This window comes from Maylandia zebra, linkage group LG4 (genome assembly GCF_041146795.1).
Source record: "Maylandia zebra isolate NMK-2024a linkage group LG4, Mzebra_GT3a, whole genome shotgun sequence".
NCBI lineage: Eukaryota > Metazoa > Chordata > Actinopteri > Cichliformes > Cichlidae > Maylandia > Maylandia zebra.
The window spans coordinates 13,748,069-13,769,972 of record NC_135170.1 but is presented as its reverse complement, the minus strand read 5'-3'; the positions used below and the strand labels follow the sequence as shown (position 1 = coordinate 13,769,972).

The following is a 21,904-nucleotide window of genomic DNA, read 5'->3' as shown; positions in this document are numbered from 1 at the left end:
TCTGTAATTGGTAAATTATATTTTCTGCTGTATTTAGAAAAAGGGACGACCACTTTATTTGAATAAATAAATAAACAAAATGCAGGTATACGGAGGAACCTCAAATGTCCCAGTTTTACACTAGGACATGAACACAGCTCAAGTTTGCGGATCTCGGCGAAGCTGGCAGTGTGAAGTTTGTCCCAAAATTATACATATTATACACATTTGTAAATCATACCGTACGTGCACTTGCCCTTTTTTAGGTTTCTCTCCATATATAAATAGCGACTGTAAATGTCAGTTTAAATCGTCTTACCTGTAAAACTTGCCGTCTTTACCGGAAGTCAATGTACACACCTTAACGACTGGGCGTGTTTATTTTTTCCAGTGTAACTGAAAAGTTAAGTTTCATTTTCCTGTTCTGGAACATCATCTGCTATCTAGTCGGCGACACAGGTAAGTCCCTATTCTGGTGTTTCGCCTCTCTGTTCTTTTTTTTTTTTTTAAGTAATATATAGTGTTTTTATACATGGATAACGGATGTATGATTGCTAGAACTTGTGCAAAGATGTGCTGTCTATTTGCTCTCCTGTGGTTTCTGATGTTATAGACCTTAGTGTTACTGTAATTACAGAATGTAACTTTGTTTATACATATACATGCACACACACATATCTATATAAGGGGCATTTGTGTATACAGTAGATTTGTTGATTTGGATAGTGATAGCAGTTAAGTCTAAACGGCTAAGCTATATGGATAATATGGGTAAAAGTACGTGGTAAGAGTCTTCATCTTTGTATTCAGATGTTTTCAGTCTCATTGCTTTTCCTTCCTTCCTGTCACCCACAGAGGAACAACAGAATTACTTACAATTAGATTAAAATGTTAAAAGCTAATAGAAAATGCAAGATTTATCTCATATAAAAAGTGCCACATATAGTGTGGTGCATATATTTGAAAAAAAAAAAACTTTTTTATTTATCTGTGTTGATAGATTAAAATTACAAAATGGAAGAAGGAAGAACTAGCCTGAAGAAAAGAAAGAGAGTCACGGATGAGAAAGATGACAAGAGTAAGTCCTTCGGGTCATTTTACCCTGAAGATCTATTTATTTAAAATATATTTCTGTGTACGCAGTAGAATTTTTCTGAAGCTGTTGATGTTGCAGGCTATAATGAGACATGGCAGTTTTGAGGGTACTTCCTATTCTCTATTGTCCTCCTAGTTGTTAAATGCATATATATGATATATATGCCTAAATGAAACTGCCTTTCTTTTGTTCCTTCAGATAAAGACATGCATAATTACATTAAAATTATCTTATGTGATTGCATGATTTTGGCAGATATGGCAGAATGGCTGACCCTCTCTGTGCCTGGTTCTGCCCGGGTCTTCTTGTTTTTCTTTGCCACTGTCACCAAAGTGCTTGCTCATAAGGGGTTATCTGATTTTTGGGGTTTTCTCTGTATTATTGCAGGGTCTGTACCTGTTGTTGTGATTTGGTGCTATATAAATAAAACTGAATTGAATTATAAATATTTGCATTATCACAACTATTACAATGAAAGTAGGAAATACTCCCACAACTGGCATCTCTCTTTATACAACCTCTACAATTGCAAATTATTAGTACATTGTAAATTGACCATGAAAATACATTTACATTATTTTTTTAATGGAGAAATTACTTCTTCCTTTTTTTTTTGGTGTTGCAAAAAACAGACCTCTGGCGTGTAAAATGTGGAGACAAAAAGGGTTGGATGGATGTAGAGAAGTTGAGAAAAGGTAAGTACAGTCTTACCTTTCTTACCAGTCTTTCCTTTTCTATTTTTGTACATACAGTGAAATATATAAATAAATAAATAAATAAATAAATAAATAAATAAATAAATAATTTTTCATTAAAACGATTACGTTTTTCTTTATAACTATAGGTAAGGATTGTATTGAGTTTGAAGGCTCCTTTTACAGTCCACCTGAGTTTGAGAAGCTTGCAGGAAAAGATTCATGTAGAAAATGGAAGTCATCTATTTACCACAAGAAAGCTCCTCTGCACTATTGGTTCAAGGTACTTTTTTTTTTTTTTGCATTTCTGTGAATCTACAAAAATCTGATTTCACTAAATAAACTGTTGAATTAACTTATCACAGAGAGGTTACCTAACCACTACAGGATATAGACAAAAAAAACGACAATCATCAGACCTTGAGTCCCAGGACCTCTTAACAGGTTTGTCTGCTCTTTCTTCTATCTGTGCCTCAAAACCAGAGAATGTTTGAGAATATGAACCAAAAGCATGCAAACATTATTGTAATATTTTTAATAAGCTCTTTCAAAACTTCAGTAATTTTGACAAATACCCTACAGAAGTTGAGAAAAAAAGAGTTGCAATTCTCTTTATCTCGGCCTCCAACTTTCCCTCATCCAACGCCTGCAACTTGTCCAAAATGCTGCAGCACGTTTTTTAAGCGGCACCAGAAAACCTGATCATATTACACCTGTCTAAGCCAACCTTCACTGGCAAATACCGTATTGTTTTTGAAATCCTTTTGTACACTTTTAAATTTTAAATAACTTGGCGCCCAGCTACTTAATCGACCTCCTTGACCTATATACCCCCAAGAGAGCACTTAGATCCTCTAATCAATGGCTCTTAGTGCAACCAATGTCCAGATGGAAGACTAGGGAGCATTGTGCTTTTGCTATTGCTCCACCTAAACTTTGGAATATTCTGGCGATTGATGTCCGTCCATCGGAATTCATTCAATATTTCAAGTCACGTTTAAAAATCCACCTGTTTAAGCTAGCCTTCGAAACAAATTAAATTTTAACTTCTACCCGTATCAAGTTTGTGCCACGCCACTTACCTTTAACTATTCCGTAATGATAACTGTATTTTTTTTTGTTCTTCTATTGTTGTAATCCCGCAATACGGCACTTGTGTGAAAATTGAATTGAAACTGAGAAAAAGTTACAAAAATCTCAGTTTACGTTGTTATATTTTAAACATTTCTATTTCTTGAAAGAATATTACAAGGAAGTTCATAATGAAGATGTCATGGTCCGGAGTCTGTGACTCCGTGTTTATGTTTTAGTTCATTATTATTCTGTGGTTTTGGGTACCTTGGGTGGTACTCTTCTGTTTCATGGTTCATGTTCCTATGTTCTGTGTCCCCCAGTCTGTGTTAAGTTGGTGTGTTATGTCATTACATGTATGTGTTTCCTGTTTTACTTTGAAGGTCCGTGTCTGATCTCAGTGTGTTCAGGTTACTTTTCCCCTGTCTTGTCAGGTCGAATTACTCCCAGCTGTGCCCTCCTTTTGTGTCTCATTCCCTCGTTATCCTTCTGTGTATTTAAACCTCGTGTCTGCCTCTGTTAGTTGCTGGTTTGTCTGTGTTGTTCCCCTCGGTCTTCCTGCGTCTCGCCGTCCGTCTCTCTGTGTATTTCCCCATACCTCCCTGCATCTTCGTTCTGGTTTGTTTTGTTAGTTTTGCCCAGTTTAGGTTTTCCAGTTTAATGTTCACCTGCCACTTCTGTTTGTATCTACTCCTGTTCAATAAATACTCACCTGCATCAGAGCTGCTGCATTTTGGGTCCCATCTTCAACTCCACACGTCCGCCACCCCGGACACGACAGAAAATGAGGATGGAGAAGAGGATGATGAGGATATGGATGAAGATGATGTATGGGCAGATAAATGGGAAGATAAAGAAGCTACACAGATTTCTATCTCTTCTTCTGAAGAAGAGAGTGCGGAAGATCATGTTAAAGATATAGATGACGATGGAGAAGAGGAAGATGAGGATATAGATGCAGTTGATGTCAGTAACGATGAGCCTAGCACTGAGGAAGATGAGGATGAAGAAGATGATAATGATGAGGATGAGACTGTGCCTGCTGTTGCCTCTAACCATACTGGCAGCAGTGGTATCAAAGGTGACATTTCCAATATATTTCCTATTGGTATGTTTGGATAACAAAGACCTTGTTTGTGTATGAAAATAACTCTTCCTCTTTTTTCAGCAAGTGTAACACCTATGATGAAAGAAGTAAAGGGTATTGTTAACATCCCTCCTGAGGCAAGACAGATTATTTTATTTAAATGATTCACTGTGCTTTACATTGCTGGAAGTTTTGAATATGTCACTGATCTGAGATTACTCTACACCAGCACCGTCATTAAGCTAGAAATGTGGCAAATACTATGGTTCAGCATGACATACAAAATTACAAATGTATGCTTTACCCCATCCAGTCCAATTATTCATAATAAATACTAAAATATTCTTCATTGTTTTTAAAACAGAAGAGTACACATCATCCTGACATGCCAAGATCTGAAGTCATTGGAAATAACAGAGATGTGGCAAAAAACACAGCAATCAAACAGCTGAATGTTAAGAAAGAACCTGAAGAGAAACTGAGTGAGTTATTCAAACACTAAAAGCACTTGATTTACATTTTTACATTTACAAATGTTTTAGCACATGTGTCCACACAGATAACTACTATAGTAGTTTTGTTTGCAGTTTGAATAAGTATTATTTACTTTCCAAAAGACACTAAACAGCCATTTTATTTGGTACACCTGTCCCATCCATCCATCCATCCATCCATCCATCCATCCATCCATCCATCCATCCATCCATCCATCCATCCATCTTCTTCCACTTATCCGGGGCCGGGTCACAGGGGCAGCAGCCCAAGCAGAGAAGCCCAGACCTTCCTCTCCCCTGTCACCTCCTCCAGCTTGTCTGGGAGAACACCAAGGCTTTCCCAGGCCAGCCAAGAGATATAATCTCTCCAATGTGTCCTGGGTTTGCCCCGGGGCCTCCTCCTGGTGGAACATGGCCGGAACACCTCACCCGTCTAGGAGGCATCTTTGTCAGACGCATGAACCACCTCAGCTGGCTCCTTTCGATGTGAAGGCGCAGCTGCTCTACTCTTAGACTCTCTTTCGTAGCCTTCTGCTACTTGGCTGTACCTAGAAATTCTGTCCATAAAAATTACAAACAGAATCAGTGACATCACCCTCAGGAACGAGTCCAACTTATTACCGGCTATGCGGACAAACCTCTTGCAACGGTTGTATCAGGATTGAATGGCAGGTAGCAATGGGCCAGACACCCCATATTCCCGGAGTACCCCCCACAGGTTACACAGAGGGATATGGTCGAATGCCTTCTCCAAGTCCACAAAACACATGTAGACTGGTTGGGCAAACTCCCATGCACCCTCAAGTATCCTTGAGAGGATAAATAGCAGATCCAGTGTTCCACAACCAGAACAAAAATAGCATTGTTCCTCCTGTATCCAAGGTTAGACTAAAGGACAAACTCTCCTTCCAGCACCCTGGCAGAGAGCTTCCCAGGTAGGCTGAGGACTGTGATCCCCCTATAGTTGGAGCACACCTTCCAGTTCCCTTTCTTAAAGATGGGAACCAACTCGGTCTGCCAGTCCAGGGGTACTGCCCCTGATCTTCATGCAAAATTGTAGAGGCATGTCATCTACAACATCCAGAGCCTTCAGTAACGCGTGGCAGACCTCGACCACCCTAGGGGCTCTGCCACCAAGGAGCTTTTTGACTTCCTCAGTGACCTCGCCCCCGGACATTGGCAACTTCGAGGAAGTCCTCGAAGTATTCCTTCCACCGCCCGACAATTTTCACAGTCGAAGTCAGCAGTGCTCCACCTGCACTATACACACTGTGGGTAGAGCACCACTTTCCCCCCCTAAGTGACCTGACGGTTTGCCAGAAACTGTTCGAGGCGGTCTGAAAGTCTTTTTCCATGGCCTCTCCGAACTCCTCCCAGACCCAAGTTTTTGCTTCAGCTACTGCCTGCACTGCATTCCGCTTGGCCTGTCGGTACCTGTCAGCTGCCTCCGGGGTCCCACAGGCTAACCAAGCCCGATAGGACTCCTTCTTCAGCCTGGTGGCTCCCTTCACCTCTGTTGTCCACTGTTTGGTTCGGGGGTTACCACCACAACAGGCACCAACCACATGGCGGCCACAACTCACTGCAGCGGCTTTGGCTGTGGAGATGCTGAACATGGTCCATTCGGACTCAATGTCCCCAGTCTCCCTTGGAATGCTGTTGAAGCTCTGCCAGAGATGTGCGTTGAAGATCTCACGGACCTGGGCCTCTCCTAGACGTTCCCAGCACACCCTCACTATACGTTTAGGTGTGCCAGGTCCGAGTGTCCAGAACATATGGCATTAGGTCTGGTGATACGATTACAAAATCGATCATCGACCTGCGGCTTAGAGCATCCTGGTGCCATACTTATGGACACTCTTATGTTTGAACATGGTGTTCATTATGACCAAACTGTGGTTTGCACAGGAGTCCAACCTCAAAACACTGCTCGGGTTCAGATCCAGGAGGCCGTTCCTCCCAGTCACGCTCCTCCAGGTCTCTCTGTCGTTGCCCACGTGAGCATTGAAGTCTCCCAGTAGGACAACAGCTGTCCAGTTGCTCATTAATGAAAATATCTAATCAGCCAATCACATGACAGCAACTCATTGAAGACATGGAGACATGGAGACATGGACCAGATGATCTGCTGAAGATCAGACTGAACATCAAACTAATTCTAATAATCCCAAAGGGCACATGCTCATATTTTAATTACTTTTCTTTTTTCAGAGAAGACAACAACAAGCACAATTTCAATACCTGGGAAACTTGCCCCGAAGATTAAAGAAGCTTATGGTATCGTTAATAGCCTTCCTGAGGTAAGATGGAGGAAGTTTCTTCAAAATATTTTACAGCACGTTACAGTGCTGGTAGTTTCCACCCTCATGAAAATACAGCTGATTCAAAATTACTTTTATCTTTTAATCCAGCATTGTCCTTTTTTTTTTTTCTTTTTTTTTTGGCCTGTCCCCAGCCTTGCCGTATTGGTCTATTTGATTCACCTTTGCTTTTATTGTTTATTTTATTTTATTTTCACTTGCTAAACACGGGACAGACTTGACTGGGGGAAAAAAAAAGGGGAGAAAGAAAGAGGGAAAGAAAAACAGCGGGGAAGAGGAACAGAGATAAAGGGCAAAAAACAAAAACCAACAAAATAAGCAGACAAAAAACACATATCAATCACCTGGATCACCTGTTGAGAAAGGAAAAAGAGAAAACAAGCAAAAAAAAAGTGCAATATAATAAACAACATCATCGCAATGATCTATGTGAATATAACAGTAAATACTAAATATTAGTACTAAATTATTATTAAACGTTATTGTGCAGCACGTAGGATCGACAGCACACAGTGTGCTTTGAGGTAGGAGCCAAAAGGGGTGTAGTTTGTGTGTGTGATCACCCGTGTGTACACCTGTGAGCATGAGCGCGCTTCTATGTAACAGGTTCCTTCATGTAATGATCTGCTAGAGGGTGTGGGGGGGCCACAGCCCCGTCCTCCAGGGTATGAAGCAGGTATGGAGGAGATCAAGACTCCAGACATCCAGAGGCCCCCAGAACACAAGAGACCAAGGAAGACCAACAGAGGGGCAGCTGCGCCACTGTCCCCGAACGAGCTGAGGAGAGCCCCAGATGAGGGGTCACTCAGCAGCCGTGGCGCAGAAGCCAGGGGGGGTTGCAGTGACGTGCCCGTGAGCTCCGCCGGCAGCCAGCTGCGCCAGAGCGACCGAGCCCCAGGCCGAGAGGCCGAGGGCACCCCACCCCCGAAGGGGCCCAAGTGAGCCCCAGGCTCCAGGCCCCTACAAGCAGCCACCAGGAGTGAGCCGGTGCGTACCTGGATGCCAATCTCCGGGCACAAAGAAGCACCAATGCACCGATGTCTGAGGGCATCTGCCACTGGTCTGAGATGTCCCTAGAGAGGTGGCGTCAGATACCCAACCTGACATATAGACACAAACAAACAGGCACACACAGATACAAACATCCATTCCCACCCTCATGCTCTCATATGCAATTACTCAGCACTCACCCAACGTGGAGACAGACATAAATAGACACTGTACACACAATCACACTCCCCAAGCGTACTCTAAGCCCCAGATCTAGGTACCCTTGCCCCTGGAGGGGGAAACTGCGCCCAGACCCAGGTAGTGTTACCTTTTTCCCTGGGGTGGAGAGAAGCAGGAATAGTTCTCCAGGCTTTTTGAAGGACATTCAAAGCTCTTCTTTGGATGTTGGCTGCCTTCTGTTCTGTTCTCTGACAAGATGATCCCACACTGCTTCACTAATGTTGAGGTCAAAGCTGTGGGGCGGCCAATCCATGACGGACAGTGTTCCATTGTGTGTTAAAGATATTTCTAATTTATTTTCAACCAATGCCTCACACTTGAACATGTGTTTCAAACGGATCTTGTTTAAAATTGCTTTCAAAATAAAACTGTCCAACTTGAGGTGAATGTTTTTATGGTTTGGTGCTATATGAATACAAATTGATTAAATTGAATTTTGCTCAAAATGATTTTCATAATAAAACCGCATATTATTTTCCTGATCTACTTTTACTCCATCCAAACTTACCTTTCAAAAGAAATTATAAATAAGGGTACTAATATATAATTGACTATCTTTGCACCAGAAGACTAGACATCATCCTGACACGACAAGATCTGAAGTCAGTGGAAATAACAGAGATGTGGCAACAAACACAGCAATCAAACAGCTGAATGTTAAGAAAGAACCCCAAGAGGAACTGAGTGAGTTGTTCAAACACTAAAAGCACTTGAATGTTGAAATTCTATTTTGTGCATTTTTTGTAGAAGTAGTAGAAATCCGGTTGCAATCTATTTTCTTTGCTCTCTTTCTATTGTCTGCTGTTCCTTCTATCATAACCCAAAACCAGAGAACTTTGGAAAATATTAATCAAAAGCATGCAAACATTGTAGTATTATTTTTAATCAGTTGTTTTAAAACCTTTAAAAAATATACCAAGGAAGTTCAGAAAAAGGAGTATGCATTAGCTCAGAACTAGTTATGAAAATCTTAGTGTACATGGTAATATTTTAAACATTTATATCCCTTTTGTACAAGAACACAAGGAAGATCGTGTTAAAGATCAAGATGAAGAACAAGAAGATGAGCATATGGATGAAGATGTTGTTGGTGATGATGAGCCTAGCACTGAGGAAGATGAGGATGAAGAAAGTGATAATGATGAGGAAGAGACTGTGCCTGCTGTTGCCTCTAACCATACTGGCAGCAATGGTATCAAAGGTGACATTTCCAATATATTTCTTATTGGTATGTTTGGATAACAAAGACCTTGTTTGTGTATGAAAATAACTCTTCCTCTTTTTTCAGACAGAGTAACAAGTGCAATTCCAACACCTGGAAAACATGCATTACAGATGAAAGAAGTAAAGGGTATGGTTAACATCCCTCCTGAGGCAAGACAGATTATTTTATTTTAATATTTTACTGTACTTTACATTGCTGGATGTTTTGAATATGTCACTGATCTGAGATTACTCTATACAAGCACCGTCATTAAGCTAGAAATGTGGCAAATACTATGGTTCAGCATGACATACAAAACAAATTCCAAATGTAAGCTTTTACCCAATACAGTCCAATTATTCACAATAAATATTAAAATATCCTTCATTGTTTTTAAAACAGAAGAGTACACATCATCCTGACATGCCAAGATCTGAAGTCAGTGGAAATAACAGAGATGTGGCACAAAACACAGCAATCAAACAGCTGAATGTTAAGAAAGAACCTGAAGAGAAACTGAGTGAGTTGTTCAAACACTAAAAGCACTTGAATATTGTGTTGAGCTTCTATTTTGTGTACTTTTTGTTGAAGTAGAAGAAAAACAGTTTCAGTCTATTTTCTACAAGTTTCAAGGTTGTCCTTTAAGAGCTTTTCTTACTTTATGTCAGCATTTACAAATATTTTAGTACATTTCGGGCATTCGTGGCTCAAGAGTTGGCAGTTCGTCTTGTAATCAGACAGTCTTGGTCGTTGTGTCCTTGGGCAAGACACTTCACCTACCACCTACTGGTGATGGCTAGAGGGGCTGATAGTGCGATATGGCAGCCTCGCTTCTGTCAGTCTGCTCCAGGGCAGCTGTGGCTACAACTGTAGCTGCCTCCACCAGTGTGTGAATGCGAGAGTGACTGAATAGTGGAATTGTAAAGCGCTTTGAGGGCCCCTAAAAGCAGAATATAAATGCAATATATTATTATTATTATTATTATTATTATTATTATTATTATATGTGCGCACAGCTAACTACTATAGTAGTTTTGTTAGCTGTTTGAATAAATATTATTTCCCAATGTCTTTGTATTCAAAACAGATCAGGTGTGTTCTGTAATGAATAGTTGTACTTTTCAAAAGATATTATCCAGCCATGTTTTTAAATTTTTTCTGGTATACCTGTCCAACTGCTCATTAATGAAAATATCTAATCAGCCAATCACATGACAGCAACTCAATACATACATGGAGACATGGACAAGATGACCTGCTGAAAATCAGACTGAACATCAACATGAATCTAATTCTAAAAATCCCAAAGTGCACATGCTCATGTTTTAATCACTTTTCTTCTTTCAGAGAAGACAACAACCAGCACAATTTCAACACCTGGGAAACCTGCAGTGAATATCAAAGAAGTAAAGGGTGTCGTTAATAGCCTTCCTGAGGTAAGACTGTATTTTATTAAAAACTTACCATTCAAAATAAAGATAATTAAAACACTCCTGTCATTAAATCACTTGCTCATATGGGATTGTCTAATTGTTGGTGTTTTCTGTGTATTATTGTAGGGTCTGTACAATATAAAGCACATTGAGCCGACTGTTTTCATAGTTTGGTGCTATATAAATAAAATTGGATTAAACTGAATCTTGCTCAAAATGATTTTCATAATAAAACTGCATATTATTTTCCTGTTTTGTTTTTCTCTGCAAGCTTACCATTCAAAAGAAATAATAAATAAGGATACTAATATATTCTTGGTTGTCTTTGAAACAGAAAGCTAGAGATCATCCTGACACGACAAGATCTGAAGTCAATGGAAATTCCAGAGATGTTGCAAAAAACACAGCAATCAAACAGCAAAATGTTAAGAAAGAACCCAACAAGGAACTCAGTGAGTTCTTCAAACACTAAAAATTCTGCATTTGTGTTTTGTTGTTGTTGTTGTTGTTTTGTGCCTATGAATTTATCAATTTTTGTAGTGGAGAAGGTAAAAATCCAATTTAAAAATTGGAAATCTGTAAATTGAAAATCTGTAAATCTGAAATTTACTATGCTGGTGGGGACTAAAATCCTGGTCCCCACAGGGCTGAAGGCCTTTTTCACACTCAAAATGTGGTTTTAGTGTCAGGGTTACAATTGGGTTGTGGTTAGGTTTAGGGTTAGGCATTCATTTTTGATTGTTAGAGTAAGCAGCTAGGGAAAGCCTTATGTCAATGGGATGTCCCCATGAGGATAGCAAACCAGAGATGGCAGGGCCTGAAAATGAAAGAGAAATTGTAAATTCAGGATCTGATGTCAGTGGAAACCAGTGGTGGCCTCAAACACAGTAATCAAAAAGCAAGAGAAGCAAAAAAAAACCTGTGTGTTTCTTTTTTTTAATTTTTTATATGTTTTCTGAACCCCGGGCTGTGTCAGATGACCATCAACATACAGAGGTGCACTTCTCTGGCCACAGTGTAACTGAAGTACAATCCATGAGACCAGAGATGAGGTAAGATGTAGCTGTCATATCATTTAGGCAAAGATTTATCATTCATTCACTGTATTAAAAGTTTTTTTTAACTGCATTTATTTCTGCAAAAACAGCTCTACTTGAAATAAGCCCAGTATTCCTAAATGTGACAAAACTGTCTTGTTTTGAGAAAAAAAATCTGCCATTAAGGTAAGTAAAAGTTGCTTGGCTAGAATCCTTAATCACGTGTCTTCCTTTGTTCAAGATGTAGAAAGAAAAAGAGATCAGTTTGCGTCATACTGGTGCTTTAGCCGAGCTGTTGGCTATTGCAGTTTATAGGGCTTGTTTCAGATGTTTGAAGATTGAAGACATTTTCTATCTATCATGCATCTAACTGATTTATACCTTTAAATTAGACAAAACTGTCTAAAATTTAGGATTAATTTAAGAAAATGTGACTTATTTCAAGGAAAGACACCCTGACAACCTTATTAAGACATCCTTATTAAAAAAAAATCTTTACCTATAATGAGTATTATGCTTTCTTCAACAAGCTGTTTTCAGAAATTATTTCCTTACTTTAGTGTTTAATTGTGTTTAATTGTGTTTAATTTATTACAGGCCATTACAGGCCTTTCCATACTCTTGAAATAAGAAAGATAATGTTATTCTTCCAGAATAAGAACGATTATTTTTCTTATTTCAAGAATCAGAACCACGATCAGAATTGAGTAAGGTTAGATTAATTTGCTAGTTTTAATGACCTTAGCCAAACAACTTTAACTTACGCCATTGGCAGATTTTTTTTCTCAAAACAAGACAATTTTGTCAGATTTAAGAAAATCTGGCTTATTTTAAGTAGAGCTGTTTTTGCAGTGTAGCCTGTAACTGGTAAATAAAGCTCAAGATGAGCTGAAATATTTTATTAAGAAAAAGTTAGACATATTTTCCTAGAATTAGCTTAATTTTCTTGTGCAAAACTTGCTTGTTAAGAATATGTTTTCTTTCAAGACAAAAAATATGAAAAAAAAATTCCATAAACAAGCATTTTTTTACTCGCAGTGCAGACATGTCAGAGGCCCCATCACCTGGGCCCTCAGCCAGCTCTGGTTTGGATCTTGATCAACTGAAGAGGGAAAAAGTAAAAATGGAACTAAAGGTTTTAAAATTAAAAGAATACTATTATGCTTTGAAAATAAAAGAACTTAAAAAATGAGGATTAATGCTTCTGTAAAGCTGACATTGCAGAGAATAAATTAAACGATCGCTGTGTTTACATCCACAAACTGACACACATTATCTGGAGGTTTCTTGGGTGGAATGTTGCTTTTGAGAAAAGCTGCAAAGTCAAGTGTGCTGCATTTAAGATAAGATAAGATAGAACTTTATTAATCCCTCGGGTGGGTTCCTCTGGGAAATTCGATTTCCAAAAAGCACAGCACCGACAGAAGTTACAGTTACAGAATATTATATATATATATACACACACACACACACACACACACACATACACACACATATATAAATACAGAGACAAATATAAATAAAATATACGAAGGGGATAAATAGAATAAATAGGAATAAAAAATAAAAATACAAGTGAATTGCACATTTCACGTATTAAAAATACAAGTGAATTTATAATTTATAATTTATACACCGTACTTTTTCTTTGCTATACTCAGGTTTCCTTTAGTATTGTTGATTACAGTGTTTTACTTTGTTTCTGTGATGGAATAGATAGATGGTATTTTCTTCTGTAAAATGTGAATAAACAATATTGATGCTTTTTATCTGTAAATTGCGCTAAATGTTATGAAACTGTGTTTCCTTTAGACTTTGCCCAAGCTGCAGTAATCATTGTAAGACATAGCCTGTAAACAGCATCATGCAATGTCTTGAACCACTGCTCATTTCTTTATATTTTGCATAAGGAGCAAGAGATTTTAGAAATTTGTAAGACAAAAGCAATAGATTAGACAAAAATATTTTCATGGAAATTTGTTCAACCATAATGAGAAAATACAAAATGAAAAAAGGAGAGTTTCAGTGCTGTGTGTGTTATCTTTGGCATTTTTCTTTTCTTTTTTTATTCAAAACCTAAATATAGTTAGGTATATATAGACTAGATTCAATTGATTTATGTGAAATAACTCAAGAAGAAAAAGTTATCAGGCTATATTTAATTATCCTATAGGCTCTAATTCTTAATTGACATTCAGGTCCACACTCCATGCCAGTTGGTGGCATTAATGAACCAACTAGCTTTTTGACAACCACGGACAAACACCAAGAAGGTTTTTTTTTTCTTGGGGGAAAAAGGTCAACTTAAAAAAATCTCTCATGTCTTTTGAAGAGTAAACTTTAAAAGTAAGTACTGAGTTTTATCTCATTTATTTATGTAGCAATACAAATGTTCCAATATCTTTTTTTTTTTTCTTTTTTTGTTGCCTGACCCGTCTGGTTCTTTAGCCATCAGAATTATTGTCTGAAGGCCAAGAAAGATGCCCAACGGATTTACTTTACCAAGTGGATCATCACAGCCTTGCTATATTGGTCCATTCAAGGGGCAATCCTCAAGAGTTGGCAGTTCGTCCTGTAATCGGAAGGTTGCCGGTTCGAGCCCCGGCTCCGACAGTCTCGGTTGTTGTGTCCTTGGGCAAGACACTTCACCCGTTGCCTACTGGTGGTGGTCAGAGGACCCAGTGGCGCCAGTGTCCGGCAGCCTCGCCTCTGTCGCCCCAGGGCAGCTGTGGCTACAATGTAGCTTGCCATCACCAGTGTGTGAATGGGTGGAAGACTGAATTTAGTGTAAAGCGCTTTGGGGTCCTTAGGGACTAGTAAAAGCACTATACAAATACAGGCCACTGACCTTTGTTATTATTATTTATTTATTCTATTTTCAGTTTTTACAGACAGGACAGACATGACTGGGGGGCAGGAAAGGGAGAAGGAAAGAAAGAGAGGGAGGGAAAGAAAAACAGGGGAAGAGGGACAGTGAGAAAGTGCACTTAAAAAAATCACCTGGATCACCTGTCAGGTTCCTCCGCCCGCTGATATGTAGTGTTGCTGCATGCTGTTCTAAAGTGCATTTAAAACACGGGAGGGCATGGTGCTTCCTGCCAGAGAGCAGCAGGTGTCAGCACAGCCCTTCCCAAGAAACCTCAATGTTTACATGTATTTAAAATTGAGAGGTGGGCACCGGCGCCAGAGGTGAGGTTGACTACACAGACTGTCCTCTGGATGGCGTATAATATGCCCACCCCCAAGGCCCTACATGTATGTGTTATGAGAGTGTGAGTAATGTGGATGTCTAGGTTGTGGAATAAAATTGAGGCACAGGTGGCCAGAAGGAGACAGAAGGGAATCCAACACTGGCATGATGTGTTTTTTTTTTTCTTTCTTTTGCTTGAATGATTCATAGTCAGTTATAAGTGGCCTAATAATCTAAAAAAATTAAAAGACTTAGAAAGACCTTAAGGAATCCCAGAGAAAAAAAGACATGCAACTTTTGCACAGTACTGTGTGGTCAGCTACAGAAGGACTGGACTGATAAGAGTGAAATCACGGAGAACAGGCTCAAGGCTAAGATTTAAAAGAAAAAAAAAGAAAAGAAAATCTGCCTCCTTAGAACCAAAACATGAAAAATGACACGTGACTCAAGATTTTTGCACAGTACTGCAATTGTGCACATTGTACACATGTGCAATTTTAAAATTAACTGTAATTTTATTAGGTTCTTAGTACTATGACTTCACAATAACATGTATAAATGTCAGTGGCTGTAATGTGATATGGAGAAATAAAAGAAACAAAATAAATTTTGAGAATAATTTATTTTAACTTAATCAGAACGCAGCTGTTATTGATTGTGAGGCTTTATCTGTCTTTCTAATGCGCATGTGAGATAAACAGACCTTGACAATGAAGCTAAGGCTGACACTACAGAACCCCCCTGGTGGTTGTTTGAACATAAGCTCTGGCTTGTGGGTGTAGAAAAGCAGAAACTCTTCGGGTGTCTCAGTAAGGTAGTGGGAGTTACTAGTTTCATTTTTACTGCTTTGGGAATCATCAGCTGCCTGTGGACATAACTGAGGTAATTATTCTTTTTGTTTGTTTTGCTTGGATTGATGATAAACACTATGTACTTAAGCAATCCGTGAATAGCTAAAGTCATAGCTAAAACTGTACAGGTGTTGCACAGCCTACATTACATGAGCCAGACTGTATTTTGGTATTTTATCATGTGGCATATGACACTCCAGATCACTACCTTTTAAAAACAAAGAATGAAAAAAATATGTCAGGTCTCAGGAAACCAGCGTCAGACGTCAGATGAAATGTCATATTAGGTGTGTCCCAGTTCAGGGCCTGCATTCTTTAAAGCTCCCAGCCTTCAGTCTACATAGGCTGGGAGCTTTGAAGGCTGGAAGTGCAAGGCTGTTAAATGGGACAGTCTAGTCTTCGTTGCTTCCTCTTCTGAGGCTGAGCCCACGGGACTGTAAAATATATATGCAACAAATACAGTAGTGCTATTAATCCAAGATACACCATGTTTTATATAAGTCAAGAAAAAAATACTGACATTTATTGTCAGGTATATTCTGGTGTTGATTAAGTTTCTGAATATAGAACCTTTTACTGTCACTCACAGTTTTTACCTGTAACTACCTGAGCACTTTCTCCTAAAGTGAAAATATTTAATGATAAAATTATTTTAACATTACCTAATAAGATTGATTCAGAACAGACAGATAGTTATTTTCAACTTTTCAAGCAGTCTTTCACAAAGAAAGAACAGTCTGTCTCCTCTCTCCATCTCTCAGCTGGCGCTGGCTCTTCTGCCTCCTCCTCTTTCTCACACACTGCTGAGTTTGTGCTGCTGTATCATCAGGGTGGAAATCCTCTTTCTCATCAGCTCTCCCTCAAAAACACCACAGAGGGATTTTTTCAGTCTGTCCTTACTCTGGACGCTTGTCAGACATGGAAATCGAATAAGTTGCAGGGTTAAAACACAAGTTTAACTTACAAATACATCCACATATTTTATATTTTACAATCAGAGAGAATGTCAGAAGTCTGGCCATTTGAGATGATGTCTGATATATTATCAGACATCATACTGGACAAACGTTACACAAACGCTTGACAACACTCTTGTTGCATTTGAAGAAGGTGGGATGGGGTATTGGGGCAGGGGGGCTCTTTGAAGTCTTTGTATCTTTGGAATAAAGGCGTCTTTTTACTTTTGCCTGCCTCTGTGTCCTGCTTATATACCTAAATATTTGGCCCTGTGTGAAAAGTATACACAGATACACTCCCAGTGATATTTGGTTAAATGCCTTTGAGCACATTTCACCACATTTAGAGACTTTTAGTCACCAACAACAAGACTGTGCTTAAAACCCAGTTCTTTGCCAACAAACCAAATAATTGTAATAAACTGTACAAGCTTTGCAAAGAAGAACGGTCAATATTCAGCCGGAATTATGTCACACGCTTGTTGATGACAACCAAAAGTTTCTGGTTGAGGTGCAACTTGCTAACAAAATATTAGTAGTGTCATTAAAAACAGTTCTTAAATTAAGCAGCTGTTTAAGTGGTCTTACTCTTGAAATGAGAAAAATAATCTTATTTGTATTCTGGAATTTCAACCAAACCATTGTCAATACTTTGTAACTTGCTTGTTTATATTTTCTTTTTTAGACAAAGAATAAGACAAAATGTCCATAAACAAGGGTTGTTTTTTACTTTTTTAAAAATCGTTTTTTGCAGTGTACTTTTATATATCTATATATTTGACCATGTGTGGATTTGAGAAAAGCAAGTGAAAATTTTTCAATCTCTCACATTTTGCAACATATTTACCTTGATAGTTTTAGGTCACTTTTTGAGTCTCTTTTCTATTCTCTAAATGAACTTTGACTTTCGCCCTCACGTCTCAGCTTGGCCACCTGGAGCCTGTTGTCTCTTGGATCTCTGCTCAGTAGCGAATCTGTTGCCGCAAAGCAACTAAGTTATGGATAATAAGAAGACTAATATCAGTATAACATAAATACAATCAGTGGTTAAATTTCGTAATAGCAATTTCTGCAGTAAAAGAATCATTAATGCCTGGATCATTTTGGTTAATCATACAAAATTTTATTTTCTGAAAAAGTAAGCTAAGAAAAAATATTTCAACAGGCATATAAAAACACAACAAACCATATATTGTATCCTAACACCACATACAACGTATTAATCTTCACTTTTTTATCATATTCATGTATAAATTCATGTACACTACTAGGAAAAAGTAGATGTAAAGATTTGTGGAAATATACATGGAAATACAATACAGAGTTTTAAAATGGCAACGAGTTTGAAAGACAATCAATATTTGGTACGACCACCTTTATTCTTCGACACAGTCTGAACTCTCTTGTGCAGTTTTGTTCTCATTTCTTTAAGTAGTCTTCAGGAATAGATTCTACTCTGGCTGACTTTCACCAGTTTGTGAATTGTCCCACATGGAGCAACAGGACAACTGACCTACTGTATGTTAATTTGAGAGATGCATACAGTGCCACCCCACCCTCACCTTTACTACAGAGCCCTCTCGCCCCAGGAAGGCAGCAGGCCCAGACAAGGTGTGTCCTAGGATGCTAAAGGCGTGTGCTGCTGAACTTGGGGAGCCATTAAAACGAGTCTACAACCTCAGCCTGCGACTGGGGAGCGTGCCCGTCTTCTGGAAGACATCCTGCATCGTCCCAGTCCCCAAAAAGAACCGGCCCAATGAGCTGAATGACTTCCGACCGGTGGCACTGACGTCACATCTTATGAAGACTCTACAGTGGCTCTTCCTCAGCCTCCTCCAACCACAGGTACAACATGCCCAGGACCCAATACAGTTCACCTACAAGGTGGATGTTGGAGTGGAGGATGCCATCCTGTACCTCCTACATAAAGCCCACTCACACCTGGAAAGGGGAAAAGGCACGGTCAGGATCCTGTTTCTTGACTTTTCCAGCGCCTTCAATACAACCCAGCCCTGTCTGCTCCAGGAGACACTAAACAGGATTGTTTAGGTTGTTTGGATCTCTGACTACCTCACAGACAGACCGCAGTACGTCAGGCTGTGTGTGCAATCCTGGTGCTTTTCTTCAAAGATCACCCTGTGTGTATTCGTCTGTGGTACTAGCTCCTGTATTCTGTGTGTGTGGATATCCCCCTCCTGGTCCAGATTACGGACCTTTCCTGGAGGAGCTGTGGTGGAAGCGTGTGTGTGGATTACCCCTTCTCCCTGGAGCCATGGACCCCCTCTTATCTCACTGTACATATATAGCCCTGAGGTGTTTCATATTGTAAATAAACTGTGTTTTGTGTGCAAAGACCTCTGTCTGCACTTGAGTCTGTGCAGTAGCCATGACAGACATACTTCACCACAAAACACACATACACCTTATTGACCTTATATGAAGTGAGAATGCAGGTGGTATGACTTTGATGAGAACCTTTTCTGTTCCCAAGGACAACAACGCCACCCATTGCAGCTGCATATGATATACTCACCTGTTTTACAAAATGAGCAGCAGAAGTAAACAGTTGACACGCCTGGAGGCTTAATTTTGATCACAGAGGAGGAGGATGAAGATGAGGTCAATTCAGAATCTTATGATTCTGATTATGAAGCAAACTGGTATTCATATCCCTGCAAGCAAGACACTCACATCAAAGAATAGTGAAATATAGTGGTCTTCAGTCTCAAATGTACATCAGGCAAAACTATCAGCCCAAAATATAATAAATGGAAATAATATTTTTTCAGCTTTTTCAGTAATAGATCATTTATCACTCAGATCTATGATAATGAAGGTTACCGGTTATTTCAGAATAAATTGCAGTAAAAATGTGATTCAAATGTATCAGTCAATAATTAGAAAATGTTTCCATAGCATTGAAGGTTCTCTTTAGGTAATCAGGTAAAGCAACTGTAAAAATGCTAAGAAAAAATAGTGGCAGGATTAATAAAAGGCTATTACAAGTTTTGAAATGATATGGTCCATTGTTAAATCACTTTACAGCACTATGTAGTCATGTCTCGCTTATCAGTAACTGCAGAGTACCGAGCATCCTCTGGTATTAACGTCAACATAAAAATTGTGTTCATGACATGGTTTTCTGTGTAAAGCAGGTATACGAATGAATTCAACATTTACTCGTGTCACTCCTTTTTTAAATTATTGTGACTATAATTGACCAAGAACGTTATTTTAGTTAAAAAAAAACAGTATGTCAACTCTCAACGGCTGAGAGTGTTTATTTTTCCAGTGTAACTGAAAAGTTACGTTTCATTCTCCTGTTTTGGGACATCATTCTTCTTTTATTAACATCTTCGTGAAAACTGTTGAGGTGGGTTTCTATGTCATAAGCAGTTCCCGTGGGAATAATGTTTAGGTGGACCAGAACGTTTGTCCCTATATATTTCACTTTTCAGTTTTATCCCTGGAACTTTGCATACAGGAATGCAAAGTCCATTCCTGTATGCAAAGTCCAGGAAATGCAAAGTCCATTCCAGGATGGACTTTGCATTTCTTCCCTTGTGCTGACCAAGTGAACAAAGAATTCAATATTCACTCTTGTCACTCCTTTTTTTTTAATGATTTTGACTGTAATTGACCAAGAACATTATTTTAGTTAAAAAATAATAATAACAATATGGTAAATGTAAAACATATAAATTGTATTAATTTACTGTATAAAAAATAGTGTTTTGCAAAAGTCTTGAACCACAGCTCACTTCTTTATAGGAATATTTACTGAAATATGTTCACACAGACAGTATACTTATTATTAATAGAAATAGAATAGAACGTGCCTTGAGGCAACTGTTATTGTGACAATTCACTTTATAAATAAAAATGAACTGAACTGAAATATATAACTAAACCATGTTTGATAGCGTTCCATACTGTAAAAGTAAAAGAATACAGGCTCTGAACTGTACTCAAAGTATGAAAGCAAAAATAATCTCCTTAAAGCACAATTCAACTAATCATATTTGTACAAAGGTAACTGAACCTTCGTATGTTATTTTAATATAAGAATAAAATACTATTAGTACATGATGATAAAAATATTCACATTTAATTCTAATGGATGTGCTTCAATTGAATACATTACATAGTGAAAAAGGATTTTACAAAAAAAAAAAAAAAAACTATTTTCTGGTGCCTAGATTGTAGAGGGTGAAAGTAAAATGAGTACAGTCTGGGTTTAAAGTGAAATTCAGTAGGTGAGGGATCTTATAGTCTATAGGATCTCAGCATAGGTAAAAGAACCACAACACAATCATTTCTAATGTGAGCTCCAGTAGCTTTTCTTAGTGCATGCTGTGATCAGCATACCATACGGCCACAGTTTTTTAAATGCAGTTTTTATACTGTAAGACTTGTAAAAATCAGCTTCTCTTTGTTTTCTTAAAAGAGACAATGATGCATATAAATAGTTTTTAAGTGTTTTTGTGGATATTTTTTTGACTCCATTAGGGGAATAGGAGAATTTCACCTGCTTCACTGAAGAGGTGTGCCAACCTGCCTAGACATCTTGCCCCTCCTTTACTATTACTATTAAACAAGTTAATAAATTAACTTATAAATAACTAAAGGGCAATATTTATGAAGTTATCATAGGCCAGTTAGGTTGAGGTGGGTTTCTGTGTCACAAGCAGTCCCTGTAGGAATAATGTGTAGGTGGACCAGAACGTTTGTCCCTCTAGTTTATTTCACTTTTCAGCTTTATTCCTGGAATTTTGCATCCAGGAATGCAATGTGCATTCCTGGACTTTAATGAAAATAAAGCAAAGGGAAAAATGTATACACAAAGTGAATTTCCTGGAAAAGAAAAAGCGCCACTTCCAAGAGGAATTGTACTAGTGCGTTTTGTCCTTTGAAAAGGCATTTCCACATGCAGGTCACTTCAGAGAAAAAGAAAAGGTGGAATTTAGGGATATATTCCTCAACTTGAAAAAGAAATACGTAGACGGTGTGGAAGGCATCCCCTTTGTTGGAACAACGAAGGAGTTTCTTGAAAAACAGCTGAACTGTCTACGTATCAGATGCAAGGATCTAGATGCAGCTTTACTAGATAAAACACGGGAGCTGGAATCATTTAAAAAGCAGTACAGTGATATGGTAAAGTCTTTCTAAGACGCTTTATTCAGACAAAAACAGGAGCTCATTGGACCAGTGAACCAGATGATCAGAAAGGCTGCCAATGAAGAAAAAGAGATAGGTCATC

General features: G+C 38.6%; 1 protein-coding gene and 1 long non-coding RNA gene across 4 annotated transcripts; both read left to right on the top strand.

Annotated features, from left to right (window-relative positions):
* The first annotated feature begins 181 nt into the window (after positions 1-181).
* LOC143412419 (uncharacterized) lies at positions 182-2,180 on the top strand. Its single transcript, XR_013098484.1, has 5 exons — positions 182-438; positions 980-1,057; positions 1,708-1,770; positions 1,920-2,053; positions 2,136-2,180. It is a non-coding gene; the product is annotated as an uncharacterized LOC143412419 (long non-coding RNA).
* Positions 2,181-3,382: 1,202 nt separating this feature from the next.
* On the top strand, positions 3,383-15,426 carry LOC101480806 (uncharacterized). Of its 3 annotated transcripts, none has more exons than XM_023152138.3 (12): positions 3,383-3,922; positions 4,010-4,065; positions 4,293-4,410; positions 6,634-6,722; positions 8,543-8,657; positions 8,992-9,174; positions 9,262-9,347; positions 9,580-9,697; positions 10,525-10,613; positions 10,945-11,062; positions 11,587-11,662; positions 12,686-15,426. In XM_023152138.3, exons 1-12 carry the CDS (start codon positions 3,502-3,504, stop codon positions 12,837-12,839), a joined length of 1,623 nt encoding a protein of 540 aa, XP_023007906.2. In that variant the 5' UTR covers positions 3,383-3,501; the 3' UTR covers positions 12,840-15,426. The 3 variants fall into 3 exon arrangements, with proteins under 3 accessions (XP_023007906.2, XP_004560832.2, XP_004560834.2); XM_004560775.4 differs by having other exon boundaries at positions 8,540-8,657; XM_004560777.4 differs by lacking the exon at positions 12,686-15,426 and adding an exon at positions 11,758-12,138 and having other exon boundaries at positions 8,540-8,657.
* The last annotated feature ends 6,478 nt before the right edge of the window (positions 15,427-21,904 follow it).